Source organism: Phocoena sinus, chromosome 11 (genome assembly GCF_008692025.1).
Source record: "Phocoena sinus isolate mPhoSin1 chromosome 11, mPhoSin1.pri, whole genome shotgun sequence".
Lineage (NCBI taxonomy): Eukaryota > Metazoa > Chordata > Mammalia > Artiodactyla > Phocoenidae > Phocoena > Phocoena sinus.
In genome coordinates this window covers 59309790-59329183 of record NC_045773.1, presented here as the reverse complement: position 1 = coordinate 59329183, position 19394 = coordinate 59309790, and the positions used below count along the sequence as shown (strand labels likewise).

Genomic DNA, 19394 nt, shown 5'->3' with positions numbered 1-19394 from the left:
ATCTTAGAACAGCATTAAGGAAAAGATGGGAAGTTGAGCTTTAGAATTGGTGTCAGGAGGATATGGTTCCATTTTTGGCTTTATCATAAAAATCCCTGAATATCTAACTTGATTTCTGTGTATATCTTTCCTTTTCATTAGGCTGAAGATAAATGGTCATTTGAAGATTATTTAATATTGTTAAGGTGATTCAAAGAAGAATCACTTTGAAAGTCAAATAACACTCCATTTGTTAGCCAAAGCCATGAAAGTTTACTTTCATTAAAATTGCATTAAAATGGAAAACATAGTCTTTATTAAAAGAAAATTCAGTACTCTATTTATAGTTATGTATCTTTCTATAATTATTTTATTATTTATTCATTTATTCATAAAAAATTGCTGGTATCTGTAGAGGAATTTCATTCAGTAGCATATGGTAACTGTCATTTATAATACTTATAATAAAATCTACCTGCCTATCTATGGACAAAAAACTATTCTCCCTACAAAAAACTATTCTCCCTAGCTTAGTTCTGTTTCATGATCAGTTTTATAGACTATTCTCTCAGAGGACCCTCCCCACCTTTTTTTTTTTTTAGAAAAGCAAACTTTAAGTATCCAGAAAGTTGAGTAATTTATCTTTTTTCATAAAGCAAGTGTTTCAGATTCTCAGTCTGCTTACCGTTAAGCCATTTCAGGGGACTTTCCTGGTGATCCAGTGGTTAAGACTCTGTGCTTCCAGTACGGGGGCGCGGGTACAATCCCTGGTCAGGGAACTAAGATCCCACATGCCATGCAGTGCAGCCAAAAAAAAAAAGCCATTTCAGACTTTTTGGTAGTGTTGACCATCAATTTACAATGTAGTTTTTGTAAGACGAAGTTTCTGTTTCTGAATATATATATATATATATACAGACACACACCTATATTTATATGTAAACATGTATAGTTATTTATTTCTCAATCTTCCAGTCCTTGAAAAAACCTCATTTGAGTGACAGATGTTTAGTTTCTTTCTTCTAGTTTAGTTTCTGTTTTCAAGCAAATAGGCTACATCTCCTTTTATAGGTAAGATCTTTGAAAATAACTATTAAGTCAAGGATAAATGTTTTTCATCATTTCCATAAAGATCATAGGACATAGTGATTCTGAAGTGGCAAGCTTTTATATTAAGCAAAAAAATAGGCTACCCGCCGCACAGTTGTGATTAGTGAGTAAACTGTGGGGTTGCGGTCTGGCTGCACTTCTGTCTGCCCCTCCCAGCAGACTTGACAGGATTCTCACTTGCCTTCCCCTTCCTCCGTCCTCTCCTCAGCATTCTCTTTCTCTCCCTCCCCTATTCCAAGTTCACTTAGTTGTTTATGTTCCCCTAAAGCTTAAATCCTTTAACCCAAATGTTGGAGGTATTTTTAATGATTCAAAACCTTTATTCAAATATAGTAAGTTAAAAGACAGTGGGACATTTTCAATATTAGGGTATCTATATTGTGGATAAAAATAAGGGAGTAATGTAATATGATTATTAAACTTGAGTGTTATATACCTTTCAGAAAGCCTCTTTTCTACTTAGAATTCAGCTGACTTGCAGGACATTTCAGGATTTATGAGGTGTGGCACACTTTTCTAACTGGGGAGGATCACAGTTTTGATGAGATTTTCCCAGGCATCTCAAAGGCCTAAAAAATTGCTATAAGCATTCTTTTTCGCATGTGTTTTCATATATATGTGAAAAACAGATTTAGAGAGCTGGTAATTAAGTAAAATAACCAGAACAATATCTGATACAGACAGAGCAGGTGTATAAGATGTTGTTATAGACCTTATTCTTCCTCACCTGATTCCCATCCCTCTCCCTGCAAAAGCAAACAAACAAGGAAAACACAACTTGCACTTTGTCGGGGTCTGGTTCGCTGTGGTGGGGTTTGCATGCAGGACGTTTGCTGGGAAGTGCTCTCAGGGTCAGCACCTGTCAGGGAAGGAGCAGGCAGGACGGAGCAGAAGGGGACGTGGTCTGTAGGTGGCCCCACAGGGAGCTGTGACTGGTCCTTGATAGGAGCGTGCTGCGTCGTCGACTGGTCATTGGGTCTGGGGAAGATGGCTTTCCCCAGCCGACGGGACTGCTGCCAGCTCTCAGTCGTCAGCACTCTCTGAGCTTGGAGACAGTGTGCCCAGGTCCTGGCCCTGGTCCTGAGGAGTCGGCCGTGTCCTTGGTACTCTGCCTCTGGGGAGAGCGAGTGCAGCACCAGATGCTCAAGCCGGAAGTCAGGACAACATCCACGACCACTCCCAGGGCTCTTGAGTCTGTCCCTTCTGCTCTACTCTCTTCCCATTGTCCACAGCCCCTCTTCCCTCCGAAAGTCCTTCACACTGATGCCAGGTCATATTTCTAATATACTTTACATTCTTCCCGTCCCCAAGCATCTTGCTTGGAGTTTCTGTGCCTCCTTTGCATGTCGTCTCCGTGTCTGGGTTGCCCTAACCCTTTCTTTATCTTCATCGTTGTGATTCATTATTACCACTTGGTTCCGTTCTCCCCTGAAACTCATATTGAGCCCTTTCCCCTCCCCTTCTGGTAGCATCCTGTGTTCTCCTGTATCAGGTCAACACCTGTTTGGTACTGTTTGTTCCCTTGTCTGTCCTCCCTTCCAGACTGTCTTTGTAGCCTTATCCTCCTCGAGGACATAAATGGTATCTTTCATCTCTATAAACCCAATCCTGGAGTCCCTTCAAGGGGCTAAGTGAATGTGGGCTGTGTGGATGGAGTGAGAGAGTGACCAACTGACTCGGTCATAGTCTGAAAGCTCGTTTGAGAGGTGTGGGCAGGGGCTGTTGTGTACACAGACCAGGATGTTTTCCTGTTTGTATAAACTATACACAGCAATGACAGATTTCTACATTTGGATTCCAATTAATTTGATGGAGTGATGTCGCTCTCTTCTCCAAAGTGTCCTCCGATATGAGTGGAGAAACCTCTCAAGCCCTTTTAAAGCCTGTGGAAGAACTAAATTAAGTTAGTAATTTTTTTCCTGTGGTGCTACACTAATAAAAAAAAGAGAGAGAGAAATGGAAATCAACTGTCTAATTGCAAAGGCTCTGGTAAAAGTGCTCTAAGATGGATTCAAACAGAATGAGGTTTCTTTGGGGAGGAAAAACATTTATTTTATGGCTCAATAAACATTTCCCGAGCACCGTCCATGTTGCTGAGTTTTCCGTATGTTCAAGTCTGGAAACAAAAAGATTTAAGAAGCTGTGTTAGAGCTCTTAGTCGAGTGGCATTACAAGACATAATTAACTATAATGAAGTAGGAGAAGTGCTTTAAAAAATTATTCTAAATGCTAGTTGAAGAGCCAGAGGGGGAAGATCTGCTGAGGAGGGAGGAGTGACATTAGGGATTGCTTCACGTAGGAAGTGACATTTGCATTGGGTGTGAAGGTGGGGTAGGAGTTCCCCACTGGAGGGAAGTCAGGCTTATCAGGCCGAAGGGGGAGCATCCATTCAATGTCAGCAAATGTGATCGGGTGTGACTGTATTCCAGTTACCATTCAGGACCCTGGGAATATAGTGATGAACTAATAGCAAGGCCCCTCCTCCTCGGAGGTGATACTCCAGTGGAGGAGACAGGCAGTAAAGAAATTCAGTGTGGTGAGAGAAGGCTAGACAGGAGAAGGGCTAGAGTGAGACTCAGGGGAGGTGAGCACATTCAGATAAGGCGCCAGGGCATGTTCTGAGGAGCCCTAGTCTTGTGAGGTCTATGAAAACAGGTTCTGGAGACAGACTAGTTGAGAAACACCACCCTGGTAAGTCCTGCCCTGAAGAAACTTAGACAATTCTGGACTAAACCAAATCAAACAATGCATCAGACAAGAAAACCCTCTGCGTTATCACAGGAGTTTTGTGAGCTAAAATTCCAAACCATACACCCTGGGAGAAGCTGGACTGGAGTGTGAGGACCCAGGGGCCAGGTGGGCAGGAGGGTCCTGGGTGGGGGCGGAGGCGGGACTGTGGCCTGATGGTTCGTGGCCTTTTGAACCACGATGAGGAGTCTGGGAGCCAGCAATGCCAGGGTTAGATCTGGGTTTTAGGAAAGTTAGTTGCTATGGTGGCAGTTCAGAAGCTGTCTTGAATGAGGAAGGGATAAATCAAGAAGCTTTGCAATAAAAAGGGATTGATCAGGGCCTGAACAATGGAGAGGAAAAGATTAATTTTAAAGACCTTTGGAGGGAGAATCAATTTATTTGGATAGCTATGTTTATAGACAATGAAGAGTGACTCAGAAAAATTCTTGGCACATAATGTTTTAAACGAAGGAAAGCACATCTTCATGAGTGGGAAACTTGCCCCTGACCCCCCAGTAGGTGAAGGTCACAGCAGAGTTGTAAGTTTTGTGGGAGAGACAGGGGCCAAGTAATAAGATCAAAAGTGTTCCAGACTCTACATCACAACTGTGTTTTCTCTCACCTTCGAAATGAAGATTAGAAATGGAGCGGGAAAATATCAGCAAATATCTCCTCTTAAAAGGTTGATTTTTTAGGAAGAAACAAGCTTGTTATCACTTTTAAATAAAACAGAACGTGACCTTGAGTTAGAGACAGCTGAGCCGTGTGTCTGGTTGGTGAGGTCAGTGTCTCCTCCCTGCAGCCCAGTATGGGCAGGTGGCTGCATTCTGCCACCAGAGAACCATCTGGACCTCATGGCAGGTGCTGAAGCAAAGGTGGAGAGGACGTCTCAGTGGCTGAGAGTATGAGCATCAGAAGGGAGAAGGAAGGGTGGCTCTAAGTTATAAAATGTTATCTATATTTCTGTTTTCATATACGTATATATGTGTGTGTATAAGTATAAATATAACATTTCCCACCGGTACTTTGTATTGCATATGTTTGTCAATGGCTGTGATCTGTCACCAATCAAATGAGAAAACTGTCGCCTTATTTGCTCTTTGCCCCTCCCCTGCAAGGATATCCTGGTTATTAGCCACTTAATTTGGATTCAAAACCAAACAGTAATTTGCCTTGAGGATGAAATAGTCGATGAAGTGTAATTAATGATTTTACCAAACTTAGGAAATACAAATATGATGAACATTTTCTTGTAAAGATGACAAACTGCATTGTTAAAAAAAAACAAAAGAAAAACTAATATTCTTCTTGATGGACTTTAGTCAGCTGATAAGTAGTTTAAGATATAGAGAGAAAAAAGTTAAAGAATATGAGTTACCAAAATATAGTAGTTTAATACCACTATTCCTCTTAATTTTTCTTAGCCTTTTGACTACTGATGTATTAGAACAGTTGTTAAGCTTCACATTTTGTACTTTAGCCTGGAAATATCGGCATTAAAAACCAAACTCGAATTGCCATTTGAGCAATATTCTTAGACCTTCACTGGAATTTTTCTTTAAATAATAATCTTTTGTTTTCATCAAATAAGCCTTTATTTGATAAGATTCTTCAGATTGTCTAATTATATTTTTCTAAAGCCTAATTAGGAAACATCTAGCCTAGGAATCGGAATTGACACTTGATTTGCTTTCCTCCTTAAAGAACTGTTAGTTTGGTATTAATGCTGGTTCACGAGGAAACCGTGGTGTGCTGTGGCTCTTCCAGAAGGACCATGGGGGCTCCTGGAGGGGGTTTGTATCCTTGCTGGGTGAGCACAGCTGCAGGCTGCGGGCTGCCTGGTGACATCTACGGGCCATGCAGAGAGTGGCTCTGTCTCACTGACCACATTTCTTGGGCTTTCTACACTTTCCTCCCACCTGCTTCTTTCACCTTCCTATTTATCTTCTCTTATCTCCGTACATTCCTTCTTCTTGTAGAGTTTTCCACTCTGTGTATATGTGTTTGTCTCTCCAGTTCTTTTTCGAACCCTCCCTTTGGCCAGTCTTGCCTCTGAGCCCCCAACCTTGGGGAGCTGGCCCTTCAGGACCTCTGCTGGCAAGACAAACACTGTCCAAAAGCACTACTGCCTATTTCCTCATTCTGGTTTTTCTACAAAATGTTTTTTCTTAAAAAAATTTTAATGTCATGTTCAACATATGACTAACACAAAAAATATATGTAAACACGCACATTATGAACTAACTAGCTATGCACCCCTGCCCCCCAAGCAAAGCATATTTTAAAAAACATGGTTAGGTAGGTAAGTTCAACATTGATACGTCGTAAAATATTACCACATCCAGTATTTCTTCATTCTTGAGAAAACATAAAAGAAAAATTACAGCTTCAAAGAAAAGCATACCACTTCTGGTTGAACCTAACATCTCTTCAAGCTCACAGTCATCTGGCTGAGTCAGACATATCTGTCCACAGCCCAGGGAAACGGACTCTTCTGTTAAAACTTAGCACTTTAAAAAAAGGTCACTTGAATTATGACTACACAAAAAATTTAAATTCTGAATGAGACCAACTCTTCCTAAGACCCTGAATTTCAGGAAGGAAGGATGGCTTAGTGATCACAGCTGTCATGCGTTTCAGACGTTGCTGTAGACCCCTCCCTGGTCAGCCCGGCCAAGTTGGCAGTCAGTCTTCTCAGTGTCTCTGAGTTCTTCCAGGGCTGTTTAGACATATCGCAGAGAATTGAAGCTTTGACTCTAAGTTCCGTTACACAGCCCTCTGGACATCTGTCCTTCTTGGCTTTTGGTGTTTCATTGCCACATTTCGGTTTTTGCTCCTGTTTGACGAACTACATTTTAGTGTCTTGCTCACACCCGATTTCTCCTTTCCCTTCCTGTTGATTGTTAGCTTTGTCTTTCCTGCCCTGGAGTCACCCAACCATCAGCACATGGGACCAGCACCATCCTCAAAATAGATGTACCTGTGGGATATCTTAATACAGTGTTTGCCAGGGGTGTTTGTATCAGAAAATTTAAGAAGAGAAGGTGCAGGGGTGGTCTGCAGTTGTGCTGTGTGCAGACAGCAGAGCAGCAGACTCACCAGTGCAAAGGCTGAAGTCAGCAGGGGGTGGGTGCTGACTCCAGGGGGCTTGAGGCCTCACACTCTTACTCATCACGTTGCCTAGCGACTAGTAAGCGGTATTTGTGGTGTTTTGCATGTATTTTACATGCTAGTTCCTACTGATATGTGGGCATCTTACTGCATTTTATTTAGGAAGTCAGTTGGGGTAGGGAGAGGGTTCTTTACTCCAGAACATGGGGAGACAGGCCCTTGTGGAGTGTTATCACATAGAATAGCTGTTTTTCAAAAACAGCCCATGGCCACAAAGTGAAATGCTTCTATCTCTAATTGCACCCCTTCTCCCCACAACGACTGTCAGCACCTGGTCCAGGCCCCCCCGGTCTGTCCCCTAGACTCTTGCAATGAGCTCACTCTCCACGCCGCCCCCAGCACAGCAGGCAGAACATCCTGTGAAAATGTGAGTCGTCCGCTTCACTCCAGTGCTTAGAGCACTGCAGCAGCTCCCTGTTCCACTCAGGAAAACCAAACCTCATTCAGTGTCCAAGACCCTTCCTTGTCTTTTCCTGTATCTCTTTAATGTAGATCATAATGGGAAACTAAAGTATGTATTTTTATTTGTTGGATTTCTTTTTAGTAATATTTCTCATTTTCTATCTGTATTTTATTTATTTTTAAAATTTTATTTATTTTTGGCTGCATTGGGTCTTCATTGCTGCACGCCGGCTTTCTCTAGTTGAGGTGAGCGGGAGCTACTCTTTGTTGCGGTGCGTGGGCTTCTCATTGCGGTGGCTTCTCTTGTTGCAGAGCACGGGCTATAGGCGCGCGGGCTTCAGTAGTTGTGGCACATGGGCTCAGTAGTTGTGGCTCGCGGGCTCTAGAGTGTAGGCTCAGTATTTGTGGCACACAGGCTTAGTTGCTCCGCAGCATGTGGGATCTTCCCGGAACAGGGCTCAAACCCATGTCCCCTGCATTGGCAGGTGGATTCTTAACCACTGCGCCACCAGGGAAGTTCTATCTTAATTTAAAATATGTAAGTTTTTTAAGGAAAAACTCTCTTAAGGAAAACAAGATCATTCAGTTGCATATGATTTTTCAGTTTTTTAATTCTTTCTGCAGTTAAATGGCCCACACTAGACAGACACACTCCCCTATTTTAAGAGGGTATATTTTTTCATCTGAGAAATGAAGACAGTCCCTACTAGTAATACCCAGTCACCTCAGAGCAGTCTTTCTCTCATGTTTCTCCTATTGGCTCACTTACTGTCTCCCTGACCTGTTTGTTGCTATCTTTCTTCTTCCCTCTCTCTTCTCCTTGGGACTCAATTTATCTTCCTCTGCACAGCTTTCCTAGCCAGTGAAAAACACCCTGTTGCCTCATTTCCCCATTACACCTCTACATCTGTGCAGAAACTTTCATCCACTCAAATGTGCTGCAACATGATAGGTGAAGTTATTTAAGGATAGATAGGCAAATGATTTATTTATGAATTTGCAAGGCAACTTCAAATAAAAACTCTTCCTAGAAAGATGAAGAAAAATGTCAGAGGAAAAGTGAATGATTTTCCTTAAAGAAGAGCCTAGTCTCTGGAGTGGAGTAGGGGATGGGGTGGAGAGGGGATTGTTGTGTGATTAATCTAAATTTAATTTTTTGATGGAACCTAAAATTTCAAGGTACATCAGCTTTTCTCACATTCTGTGGCTTCTCTGTCAATTTCCCATAATAACTTTTGTATATGTGTATGTCACCCAACTAGGTATTTTTATTAGTAGGGTTCTTATAAGTATTTCTTTATAGCATGTTTCCCAAACATATATATTAGATTGTTATATATAATGTTACATATTTATTTTGCAAGGAAGATATCTAAATATACCATATATGTGTATATATATAAACAAGAAATGTATATACACAGAATAAGATGTTAGATTCATTGTTTTGTTTTTAAATAAAGGGAGTTTATTACATACCATACAGTTGGGATTTTTGTCTATTTCTGTGAATTCATTTTCTCTTCAGGTAATTTATGGCATCATTTAAACTTAAGTTTATGTTTGAAGACCTTGCTTCTCCAAAATTGTAATTCATAGATATTCATACCTTGGTATCACTGATGTTTGCCAATACTCAACTGCAAGTTTATCTCAGCACAGTTTGAATTATCTGTTTAAAAACATAGGCAAATATGAGCTCAGAATGTTAGAATTACTTTAAAAACTTTGTGACTTTCTTCATTTTAAAAGTTTATAGTCATTCATTTAAAACTGATTTATTTTTCACTTTTGCTCTAATAATTCAAGAAAAGTAGACAGTTCAAATAGGCAGACAGCAGAATCCTGGGTGCTGTGATTGGTTGGCATTTACACAGGTCTTTCACGTAGGATTTAATAAAATGTGACCTGAAATTTAGAAATGTAATCTACAAGACAGTCAGAGAAAAACAGTTCTTTTAAGCATACTCTTGTCAGTATAATGTGATGCCCATTCTGCACTGTAATTTTTTGTGTGTATCTGTTAAAAGATGTAAGCTATATTCAATAATGAGGATAGCAAGAATTTGAGACTTCACGTACATTTCTTTTTGTCATAGGAAGGTCAGCCTTTTGAAAAGGGATAGAAATTAACATTTCTCCAGAATTATTTTTTCCTTCATTTGAGGCTGTCTGTTAATTTAAGCATTTTACTGTGTTTTATGAACAGGCCAAATATATATTCTATTTATTTGTCAGGGGAGGTGATAAAGGTGATAAAACTTTACGAATTTCAACTGTTATTGCAGCCTACTGAGAAGGATGGGAGTTTGTGCTGTTCTGAAGAGATTACATGAAGTAGAATTGGATAGCAAATTGTATTTACAAAAGATAGGATGATGTTCCTAATAGGTGGTCAGAATAGACTATTTACTCTCACATTCTGCTGAGCTTTACTAGAAATAACTTCATTTCAGAAAAGGACAAATCTGATTGAAGGCAAAAGCATTCCCTCTCCACAGATACTCATCCAAAGGGTTTACATTAAATTTTTCTGATGGGCACACAGCTGTATTTTATGCTGTATCTGTACAAACTGGTAATGTGGAAAGTAAAAATCTAAATAGTATACTTATTGCTTCATGCAGCAACCATTTAGATTACTAGATTTATACCTACAGTTTTGGAAGAGATGTTGCAATATGATATTCTGACAATAACTGTCAAAGTCATAATACTAGGATCTGTTTTCATCTTGTTGTCAAGGTAAAGTTACTGAAATTCACATTTGGTAGGTCAGCAAGATCACTTACTATCTCTTGTCATCAGTGGTTTAATGCCAACCTAAACAGCTACTGTATGATGTCAACATTATCACAGTGTCCAGGCTGCAGGGGTACAGCATGCTACATGATTTAATGCATTTCCTATCTGGAATGAAGATTATGAAAAGGCTGGCAACCAGGAGCTACAGTGGTTTAGAAACTTAATTTCTAATTTTTCTTTCACTTTTTTCCCTTCATTTTAGATTTTGGATTTAGTAAAAGGGACACATTACCATGTAGCCTGTCAGAAGTTCTTCGAGATGACACATAATGTAAGTAAATTTTTAAACTTTATAACCTGATCCTTTGTCTTTTGTTACTCTGTGTTTCATTCAGGATTTTTTGCTGTAGCAGTAGAAACCACTCCAGCTGTTTTCAGTGGAAAGGGAATTATTACACAGTATGAGGTTGCTTATAGAAGGGCCAGGGAATTAAGCTTGGATGCTACAGAACCAGGAATATTGTAACTAAGAGAAGCTACATCCTGAGAAAATCTTACTATGGCTGCCACCCACCACCCCACTGCTAGGGATAAGACCAAGGGTTGGCAAACTTTCTGTGAAGGGCCAGGTCGTGAAAGTTTGAAGCTTTGTGGTCCACGTGTTCCCTGTCACAGCTGCTTCCATCTGCTGCTCTTGTGCAAAAGCAGCCCAGACGGTGTGTGAAGGCACAGGCATGCTTCTGTCCCAGTAGAACTTTATTTACAAGAGCAGATTCTGGGCCGGACTGGACCCACAGGCCTTAGGTAACCACTTCTCAGAGTAGGTCTGGAACACTGGCTTCAGCTGTCCAGAAGAACCAAAGGCTTTTGCCATCTTTCTTGTAGAAAACTGGATGCTTTTACTTGTGGTTGCCAACTCACGTTGCCCTAATCTAGTTCCCAAGTCTTGTGTTTATCTGCATGGCGACCTAGGTTATACAGTGGACCCCTAGCTGCAAGAGAGTCAGGGAAACGTGTTTGGTTGTTTTCTTGCCAGCCTCCTATACAAAAGGCCTGCTAGTAGGTCCTGAGAGATGTAAAGCATAGGTCACAAACTCAGAGTCCTGCAGGGGTCAGGCAGATAACCCAAAAAAGTGAAACTACCTGAGATAACACCACTGAAGAAGTCATGCTGTTAGAGACGTTCACATTGACAAGTTTTAAGGCCGTGTGCAGGCCAACAGCACATCTGCAGGTCGACTTAGCTCACAGACCCCCAGTTTGCAAGTACTGGTCCTGTTCATGGCTTCCTAACCTAGGAAAGACAGCCAAGAATGCACCAGAGGTCCATGCACCTCTTGAAACATTTTTTTCTCTAAGTACATATGTGCGTTTTTGGAGTCAAGCATTTATCAGGTTTCAAAGGGATTCGTGACCTTCCCAAAAAAGATGCTGCATGTATTGAATTCATCATCAGCTACCACGATGTGCTGAGTTTTTTTTTTTTTTTTTGGCCTCGCCGCACAGCACGTGGGGTCTTAGTTCCCTGACCAGGGATTGAAGCCGTGCCCCCTGCATTGGAAGCGCGGAATCTTAACCACTGGACTGCCAGGGAAGTCCCCACAATATGCTAAGTTTTACAATCACTTTTACGTTTTCTGGTTTTCATGAAATAACTTTTCTTTCGTGGTTATATAATTGCAGAATTTCTTACATATTTCATAGCAAAAATATAACATCACTGATAATAATGAAAATAATAATGGTAATATCAGCCAACACCTACAGAACCCTTCACATGTGCCAGGCCTAGCAGTTAGTGCTCTGGACACACTGGCTCCTTTGGTCCACACTGCAGACCACAGCTGGGCATGATTTGCATCCCCATCATGACAAAGCTTAGAGAGGCTGAGAGCCTAAGGTCCTAAGGAGTGGAGTCTAAATTTGAACCAGGCTGTCGAGGACCTCGTCTAGAGCTCATGATCTAACCCTGACTGCTGTTCTGTAAAACCTGGGACTGTATTTGTAATAACAGCTGTGGAGGCCATTAGTATTTTCCTGTCTGTCTAGATTCATGATGCAGCCTTCATAGTTTATGGTGAAAAACAAATAGGCCTAGTGACTCTGCATGATGCCCTAGGGACCACAGCTGGCTAGTGGGAGGTCTGGAGCCAGAACCCTGGTCTGGTCTGGCCCCTGGGTCCAGTCCTCTTACTATTACACCTAACTGTTGAAAACTGAGTTTGTGACATCACTAAAAAGTAAGAAGTGCTTTTTTATTTCTCCAATATGCTTTTGTAGCATCTCTCCTATTGATTATTCCTGCAAGAGTATTACTACTATAGCCAGTTTTTAAAACTTGCCTTAGATTAATGAAGATATTAAAAAGACATATGTCTAAATCCTCCCACATATAGAAGTAGTCTACTTTAAGCCACATATAAATCAAGGGAATAAAAAGGCTGTTTGCATCCACTAGATGTCTCACTATAGATTTTTTTGTTGTGAATATGTCTCTTTGCTTATTATTTTTTCTAATTTAAATTAAAAATAGAATCTATTTTTATTTCATGTTGCTGCCATTCTCCTCCCCCCACCCCAAAAAAAACTCCTATGTTTATTTTCTTGAGGCCTCTGTGATTAAACTCACTTTAATGAAAGTTTTGAAAATGAACCAGTTAACTGATAACATTTACAGCAGTGCTGCAGTGGTTCCATATGGCTTTTTTGGTAAGACCAGCTGCTTCATTATAAGGTGTCACTGCAAAACCTCTTGATTAAAACCCAAACGTCCCATAGGTAAAACAGTATTGCTTCCAGTCCTTCAAAATCCACATTTTCTGTGGCAGAAATATGAGACCTATGTTTGTGTGAAGGTCATTGTGTGCAGAACATGCTCATTCCAAGCTCATGTTTGAGAGAGATTCACTTGGTAGATATCAAAAGCTGGCCTGCTTGAAATCTGTTTTCCTCAGTATTTTTAGGGAACAATGTTTTATATTGAAGTGAATTTTTTTTTCTTTTGGCATACTCCATTTGTAAATGAAAACACTAGGACTTGTGTAGATTAAACTCTGGGTTTTAATTGAAAAGTTTCTTTAGAAATAGATCTCTTTAAGCGCTGAGTCATTCTGAATACTTATTTTGCAAATAGCTGAGCATAATTCTCTTTTCACCATAGATATCTTGTTAAAATCTATCACACATTTTCCTGCAATCTTAAATGGTATATACCAAGTACATTTAAGCTTTGTAATCATCACTCAGGATCATTGTGGAGATCAGTTAAAACCCTGAGCCGGGAGCCCCACCGTCTCTCATGCGGGTCACTCACTGCAGTGCCTTCCTGACTCCTTTCCCAGCAGCTGCACACATGCACCTGCCCAGTTCTTTCTCCTCCACACAGCTGCTAGGGTGATATTTAAAACAGAAAAACCTGATCATTTCAGTAACCTTCATTTAAAAAAAACTTTAAAAGCCTTCCCCATCGCTCTTCAGGTGAAATCCAAAATTTATAATGTAGCCTATAAAGGGCTCCATCCTACTTCTTTCTTCTACCAGTCTTGTTTTAGCTCTTTATGGTACTGTGGGCCTTCCAAGATAACAGGACAGAATGAAGATGCATCACAGAATTTCCCTCTTCCAGTATTTAACAAAATGTACAAAACATAATAAAAAAATCATCAACCACAAAGAAAAAACATCACCATAGCAACCAAACAAGAAAAAAGGCAAGGAAAGAAACAAGATTCATATCAAACAAAATTGTGAAAATTCTCACTTAGTATTTCCATATCTAGAATGCAGCAAACTGAATATTCCTTTTTTTTTTTTTTAATGAGGAGTAAAGGAAAGCTGCTGACTTTGAAGCAATAATAAATGAAATGTGGCATTTAGATGTGGGTAAATCTCTTTCTCTATTCTTTTTACTAATTTTAAAGTAAAATCTATTTTAATTCTATTTGGTTTATGCTTCTCCCCTTCCTCCCTAAAAATCCCTAATTTTATTTTCCTGAGCAAAATGAAAGATACCTTCCTTCAGGCAAAAATAAAAGTGAAAGAGGGAAAACACTCAAAAGAAAGAACCCATCCTAGAAGAAATACAATCCAGTAAACAGAAGGAAACTCTTCATAAGTTCATCATGCTACCAGACATCTTAATAGATGTTTGGTAAAATGAGCTTACTTAACAAAATGAGTTAAGAAAGGGTGATTGCAGACCTAAGAGAGAAATTGAGAAACATGACATCATACAGAACCATGGTTATAGGCCCTCATTTCAAGACCCCTGGCATTGTTTTAGTTGGTTAATAAAAGTATTAATTAAAATGGGCAGTCATTAAAAAATGTATTTTTTAAACATTACATTTTAAAGGTAAAACATTTGAATGCCATTTGTTTACTAATCTTTTGCTATTAAGGGCAGGGTCTTTTGTTTGAATGTAGGTTTGGGATTGGAATTTGATTTCATTTTTTTTCAAAAACCATATGCATACTACACCATCACCAATTTCCAGTTTTGGTTTCTTTAAAGTGGAAAAGGAACTTAATTATAATACAAAGCAATCTGATCTTTCTCCCTATCTTTGGGAAGTTCGGTTTTGTTTTCTTTTGTTTTAAGTAACTTGCCTTTCCTGAGTCTTTCCAAGCATTTAATTTAGATTTCATAGAACCAACAACTCTTTCTTTTTACACTCCTATTTCTTTGGTTTTCCTCATAGCAACCCTATGACATAGCTGCTATTATTACCTCCATTTCATGGGGGAGGAAACTGAGGCTTAGTATAAAGATTACCATATTTCATTTTGTCCACACTGAAATCTAATCATTCACTTTAATCCGCAGAGTCATCTTCTGTGATAGATATATTGACACTTTTAACAACTTGAGGCAAGGTGTAGAAAATACCCGATATGTAATTAAGTATCACAAAAGGTGCTAGCTTCTTTTTGCATGAAATGACACCACTGTGTTTTTTATAATCTTTATAGACAAGTTTATCTCTAAAAATAATATTTATAATGATATGATTGTAAGTTTGTTTGACTTTCCATAAAACTTCTTAAAACAGATTTCAGAGTAACTAAGTGAGCTAAAGGCCTGAATTCTAATTCAGACAGATCCAGTTTCTGGTGCTCTATGACTTTGCCTAAACCATGTAAAAAATCTCTTTGGGTCTCAGTTTCCTAGTCTGTACATGGAGAAGATCCAGTTTAAAGTATTCCCTACATCTTTCCAATCTCTAATATTCTCTATTTATAAAAACCATAAAGTCTTCTGATTGAAACGTGCTAGGCAATAAACTTACTTTTCATGGAACACTTTGTAAAATGCAAATTTTATATTGAATCTCCCAGTTTTTTAATGAATTGGGTGAAAAACAATATAATGAAGAAGTTCACAAATGAGTCCGTTGTTAATAAAAAATCCTAGATAAAACATTCAGGCAACATTTTGAAATTAAGCAGCAAAGTAGCAGGTAAAAAATTGTTCTTAGTGATCTGAGTAGTAACTCTTAAATCAGTGTGTACACTACCAATCTGCTATACACTGAATTGTTATAAAAGTATTGGTCTGGGGCTTCCCTGGTGGCGCAGTGGTTGAGAGTCTGCCTGCTGATGCAGGGGGCACGGGTTCATGCCCCGGTCCGGGAAGATCCCACATGCCATGGAGTGGCTGGGCCCGTGAGCCATGGCCACTGATCCTGCGTGTCCGGAGCCTGTGCTCCACAACGGGAGAGGCCACAACAGTGAGAGGCCTGCGTACCGCAAAAAGAAAAAAAAAAAAAGTATTGGTCTAACATGTATCAACAAGTGACTAAAGAGAATCCTGAGGTTCTGAAGTAAGTTTTAGAAAAGACCTTGTTTCTGTTTATGGGTCTACCTGTTAAAAAGGTTCATCCTGAGCTGTGACGGTAACTTTTAACTCCCTGCTAATCCATTTTAATCTACCATAAGATTACACATATCTTTAATCGCATCACTTCCCTTCTTAAGGAATTTTAGTGACTCTGTGATGCCTACAAAATTAGGTCTAGGCTACTTACCCTGGTTGTCAAGGCTCTCCGTGGTCTGGCCCCAGCCTGTCTTTCCAGCCTTATTTCCTGTTACCCCCTTTCTGTGCCTTTCACAGCAGCCCACCTGCACTACCTGCTTCCCCAGACATTCCTCTTCACCCTGACCCTGGAATCCTGCTGCTTGATTCACCCTGGACCTCATTATCCCAGCTTTTCACTCTCTCACCTTTCCAAACCCAACTCATCTGGAAAGATCCTCCCTCCTTTTTTCGTGTTTTTCTTTTTTTTAAAACAAATATTTATTGGCCAACAAGATGCCAGGCATTGCTTGGATGTGCCTTTGAGCCGTCTGAGGTGGCAGGTAGGAGTTGGGTGGGGAAGCAGAGCCAAGTGCAAGGGGTCTGGGCTGGACGTAGAGCGCAAGATTCGTAACTGTCAGGCAGTGGCTGAAACTCCCTGTGAGAGAAATCATGTAAGCAGTGGTTTGAGTGTTTTGAACAAGAATCTGTGTTTCGTGTATTGAGTAGGTTTTGAATGAGATCTGGGCGGTTCTTGACGTCCCTTTATTTGTACTTTTGTTACGTATTAATTTGCTTGCCTGTACAGGTAGATGATTGTGGCTTTTCTTTGAGTCATCCAAACCAGTTCTTTTTTGAGAGCCAGCGGATCCTCAGTGGAGGTAAAGACTTCAAGAAGGAATCTGTCCAACCAGAAACGCCCCAATCCAAACTGAGTGTCCAGAGAAGCAAGGATGCATCATCTGCTCTGGCTTCGCTCAACTCCTCTCTGGAAATGGATCTGGAGGGACTGGAGGAGTTGCTTCAGTGAACGATTCTTGGGCAGTTGGTAGCCTGTCTTCCTCACTAGTTTTTATTTCCTACTTTACGATTTTATCTTTTTCTTTTTTGTCTGCTTCTCCCTCCACCCGACCCCCTTTCATCCATCCACACGTTCACGCGCTTCACGGGAAGGCCACCTTGCAGGTAAAAACAAAGACCTCGTATATTTTGCTGTGACAGAAGAGAAGAGGAAGAATTTCTTTTGAAATCTAACGCTTGAATGGTGTGATTTAAGTCCCGTTTTAGGAGATAAAACAGCTTTCTGGACTGGTTACAGTCCCCTAGAAACAGTACGACTAAGAACAGCTTTTATTTTAACACTTAGCACTGTAATGTTGACCCAGGCCTTTTCTAGACCATTTTTGTTAATAAATATCAAAATGTATAATGAGTGTGTCTGCGTCTAATTGTGAGTCATATTATGCCTTAACAGAGGAGATATTATCTCAGCTTTTAAAGTGGTATTTGGGAATATGCAATGTATTGCCTAATCACCAGTGAAGATTTTAAACTGTTTTTCCTTTTTCTCTTGAGTTGGTCATTTGAGGTTATTCCACGTCAGCAAGGAGAACTTTTACCCCTTTGAGTGGTAGCAAACTTTACTGAAGTGAGTTGTGACTCAGGAATTAAGAGAAACAGAATGTGTACAGTCATACTGTTAACAAATAGAAGGATTTTATTATATAAAGTGATGGTCCTCCTTATCCACTGTCGTCTCCATTCACTCGGGGAGAACACCCCATCACTAAGGTGAGAAGGCTCTAAGGAGAGTCTGCAGTGTTTCTTCATTCCACTCCTAGCTTCCATACCTCATTGCTTCTGTGGTTGCTGTGAACTGCCAAGTAGGTTTGGTAAATTCATCAGCTTCAGTGGTGAATATTCCCATATTTGTAATAATGCCTGTTTTGGTGCCAGCAGTGGAGTTGGTGGATGTTGTGGCTGGTCCCAGGGGCACTGGATCAGCACCCTGCTCTCTGTCTGCCCTTGGTGAGTGACTAACGCACCGTGTGCCTGGAGAGGCCCTGATCTGACACATTTCCTCCCTGTGGGCTCTGCTCACTCACCCAGAGGATTTGGACTTGTAGAGGGGAGACCCAGGTTGAAATGTAACCTGTCCTCACCTACTCCCTTGGGTTATGTAAAAACACGATTCTATGCAGTCCTCTTTTCCTGGGGAAAAGGGCACTTGCCCTTTATCCTCTTTTTTTTTTTTTTTTTTTAATTCTTATTGGAGTGTAGTTGATTTACATTGTTGTGTGTGTTAGTTTCAGGTGTACAGCAAAGTGATTCAGTTATACATATATCCACTCTTTTTGCCCTTTATCCTCTTGAATCACATGAGACACTGTATTGCATTCAGAGAACTGGACTGTTAGAAGAACTACATTCTAAGTCCTGTGGGAAACTGCAGCGATGAGAAAAGGATTTAAACAGGGTCAGAGCATCAGAACCTAAAAATGTCAGCTCATCAGGTTTTTATCTTAGGCTGCTGAGCAAAGATTTCTTGGAATATTTAGTAACATATAATTAAATGAGATATTATCTGAACCTTTGCTTGTCTTTTGTGAATTATTACCTAGTTCAGAAAATAGTGTTATTCCACTACAAATTACCTCTATAAATCTCTCCCTTCTGAAACCATCTGCTATTCCTTGTATCATGTATAATTCTCAGCAGGAATCCAATGACTGCCAACCACTTCATCCATGGACTGCAGAACTACGCCCTTTTTTTTTTTTTAATGTTAAGAACAAGTGCTTCATGTGGCTGTCTTAACCACAGAATTAAGTTAGTGATGGAAAGCCAAGCATAGAAAGGTAGGTCTCTGTTGTATTAGAAGGGAAAAACAAGCAGCAGTCTTACTACTGTAGCTCAGTGAGAAATCTTAGGACAGGGTATTTCACATCTGTCACAATGCAAGGCTCTCTTTTTCTCCTGCTGCACGTTCTCCTTTCTTGAAGTGTGTGTGCCCACCAGCTAACAGATCAGAGCCCTCGACAGCAAGCAGATGTGTCTGAGTTGACTATTTTATCCTAGCAGCCTCAAGAACTTGAATGTTTTGTGTCTAGTCAAACTCCAAAATAAAACTAGTTTAAATATTAGTTGTATTACCAGTTCCATTTCTTTGTAATAAGGCTTGATCTCCTGTCATGTATTATACAGAAGAATATATAAATATTTTGTGAAGTGTGTAAATTGGAGGATAGGGGTTAGAGGTTTATGTAAGAAGATAGACATTAATGCCTTTTTGGTGGTTTGTGGACTTGGAAAAAGCAATTTATTTTTCATGCTTCACAGGTCTACACAATTTTGATTGTTTTCTTTGAAAGACCTGTTTGAATCAGATGATGTAGGAAGAACTCAAAAGAAAAATCAAAAGCCAGCAGCCTCTTTTCAAAACAGTAGCCAATGAAAAAGAATA

General features: G+C 40.1%; 1 protein-coding gene across 2 annotated transcripts in view; it reads left to right on the top strand.

Annotated features, from left to right (window-relative positions):
• PRIM2 (DNA primase subunit 2) overlaps positions 1-17359 on the top strand; it is a 333687-nt gene extending 316328 nt beyond the window's left edge. For both annotated transcript variants that reach the window (XM_032649617.1, XM_032649618.1), the window contains exons 13-14: positions 10400-10468; positions 16740-17359. In XM_032649617.1, coding sequence (XP_032505508.1) covers positions 10400-10468; positions 16740-16961 — 291 coding nt within the window. In that variant the 3' untranslated portion in view covers positions 16962-17359. The remainder of the gene's footprint in view (positions 1-10399; positions 10469-16739) is intronic.
• Positions 17360-19394: the final 2035 nt, after the last annotated feature.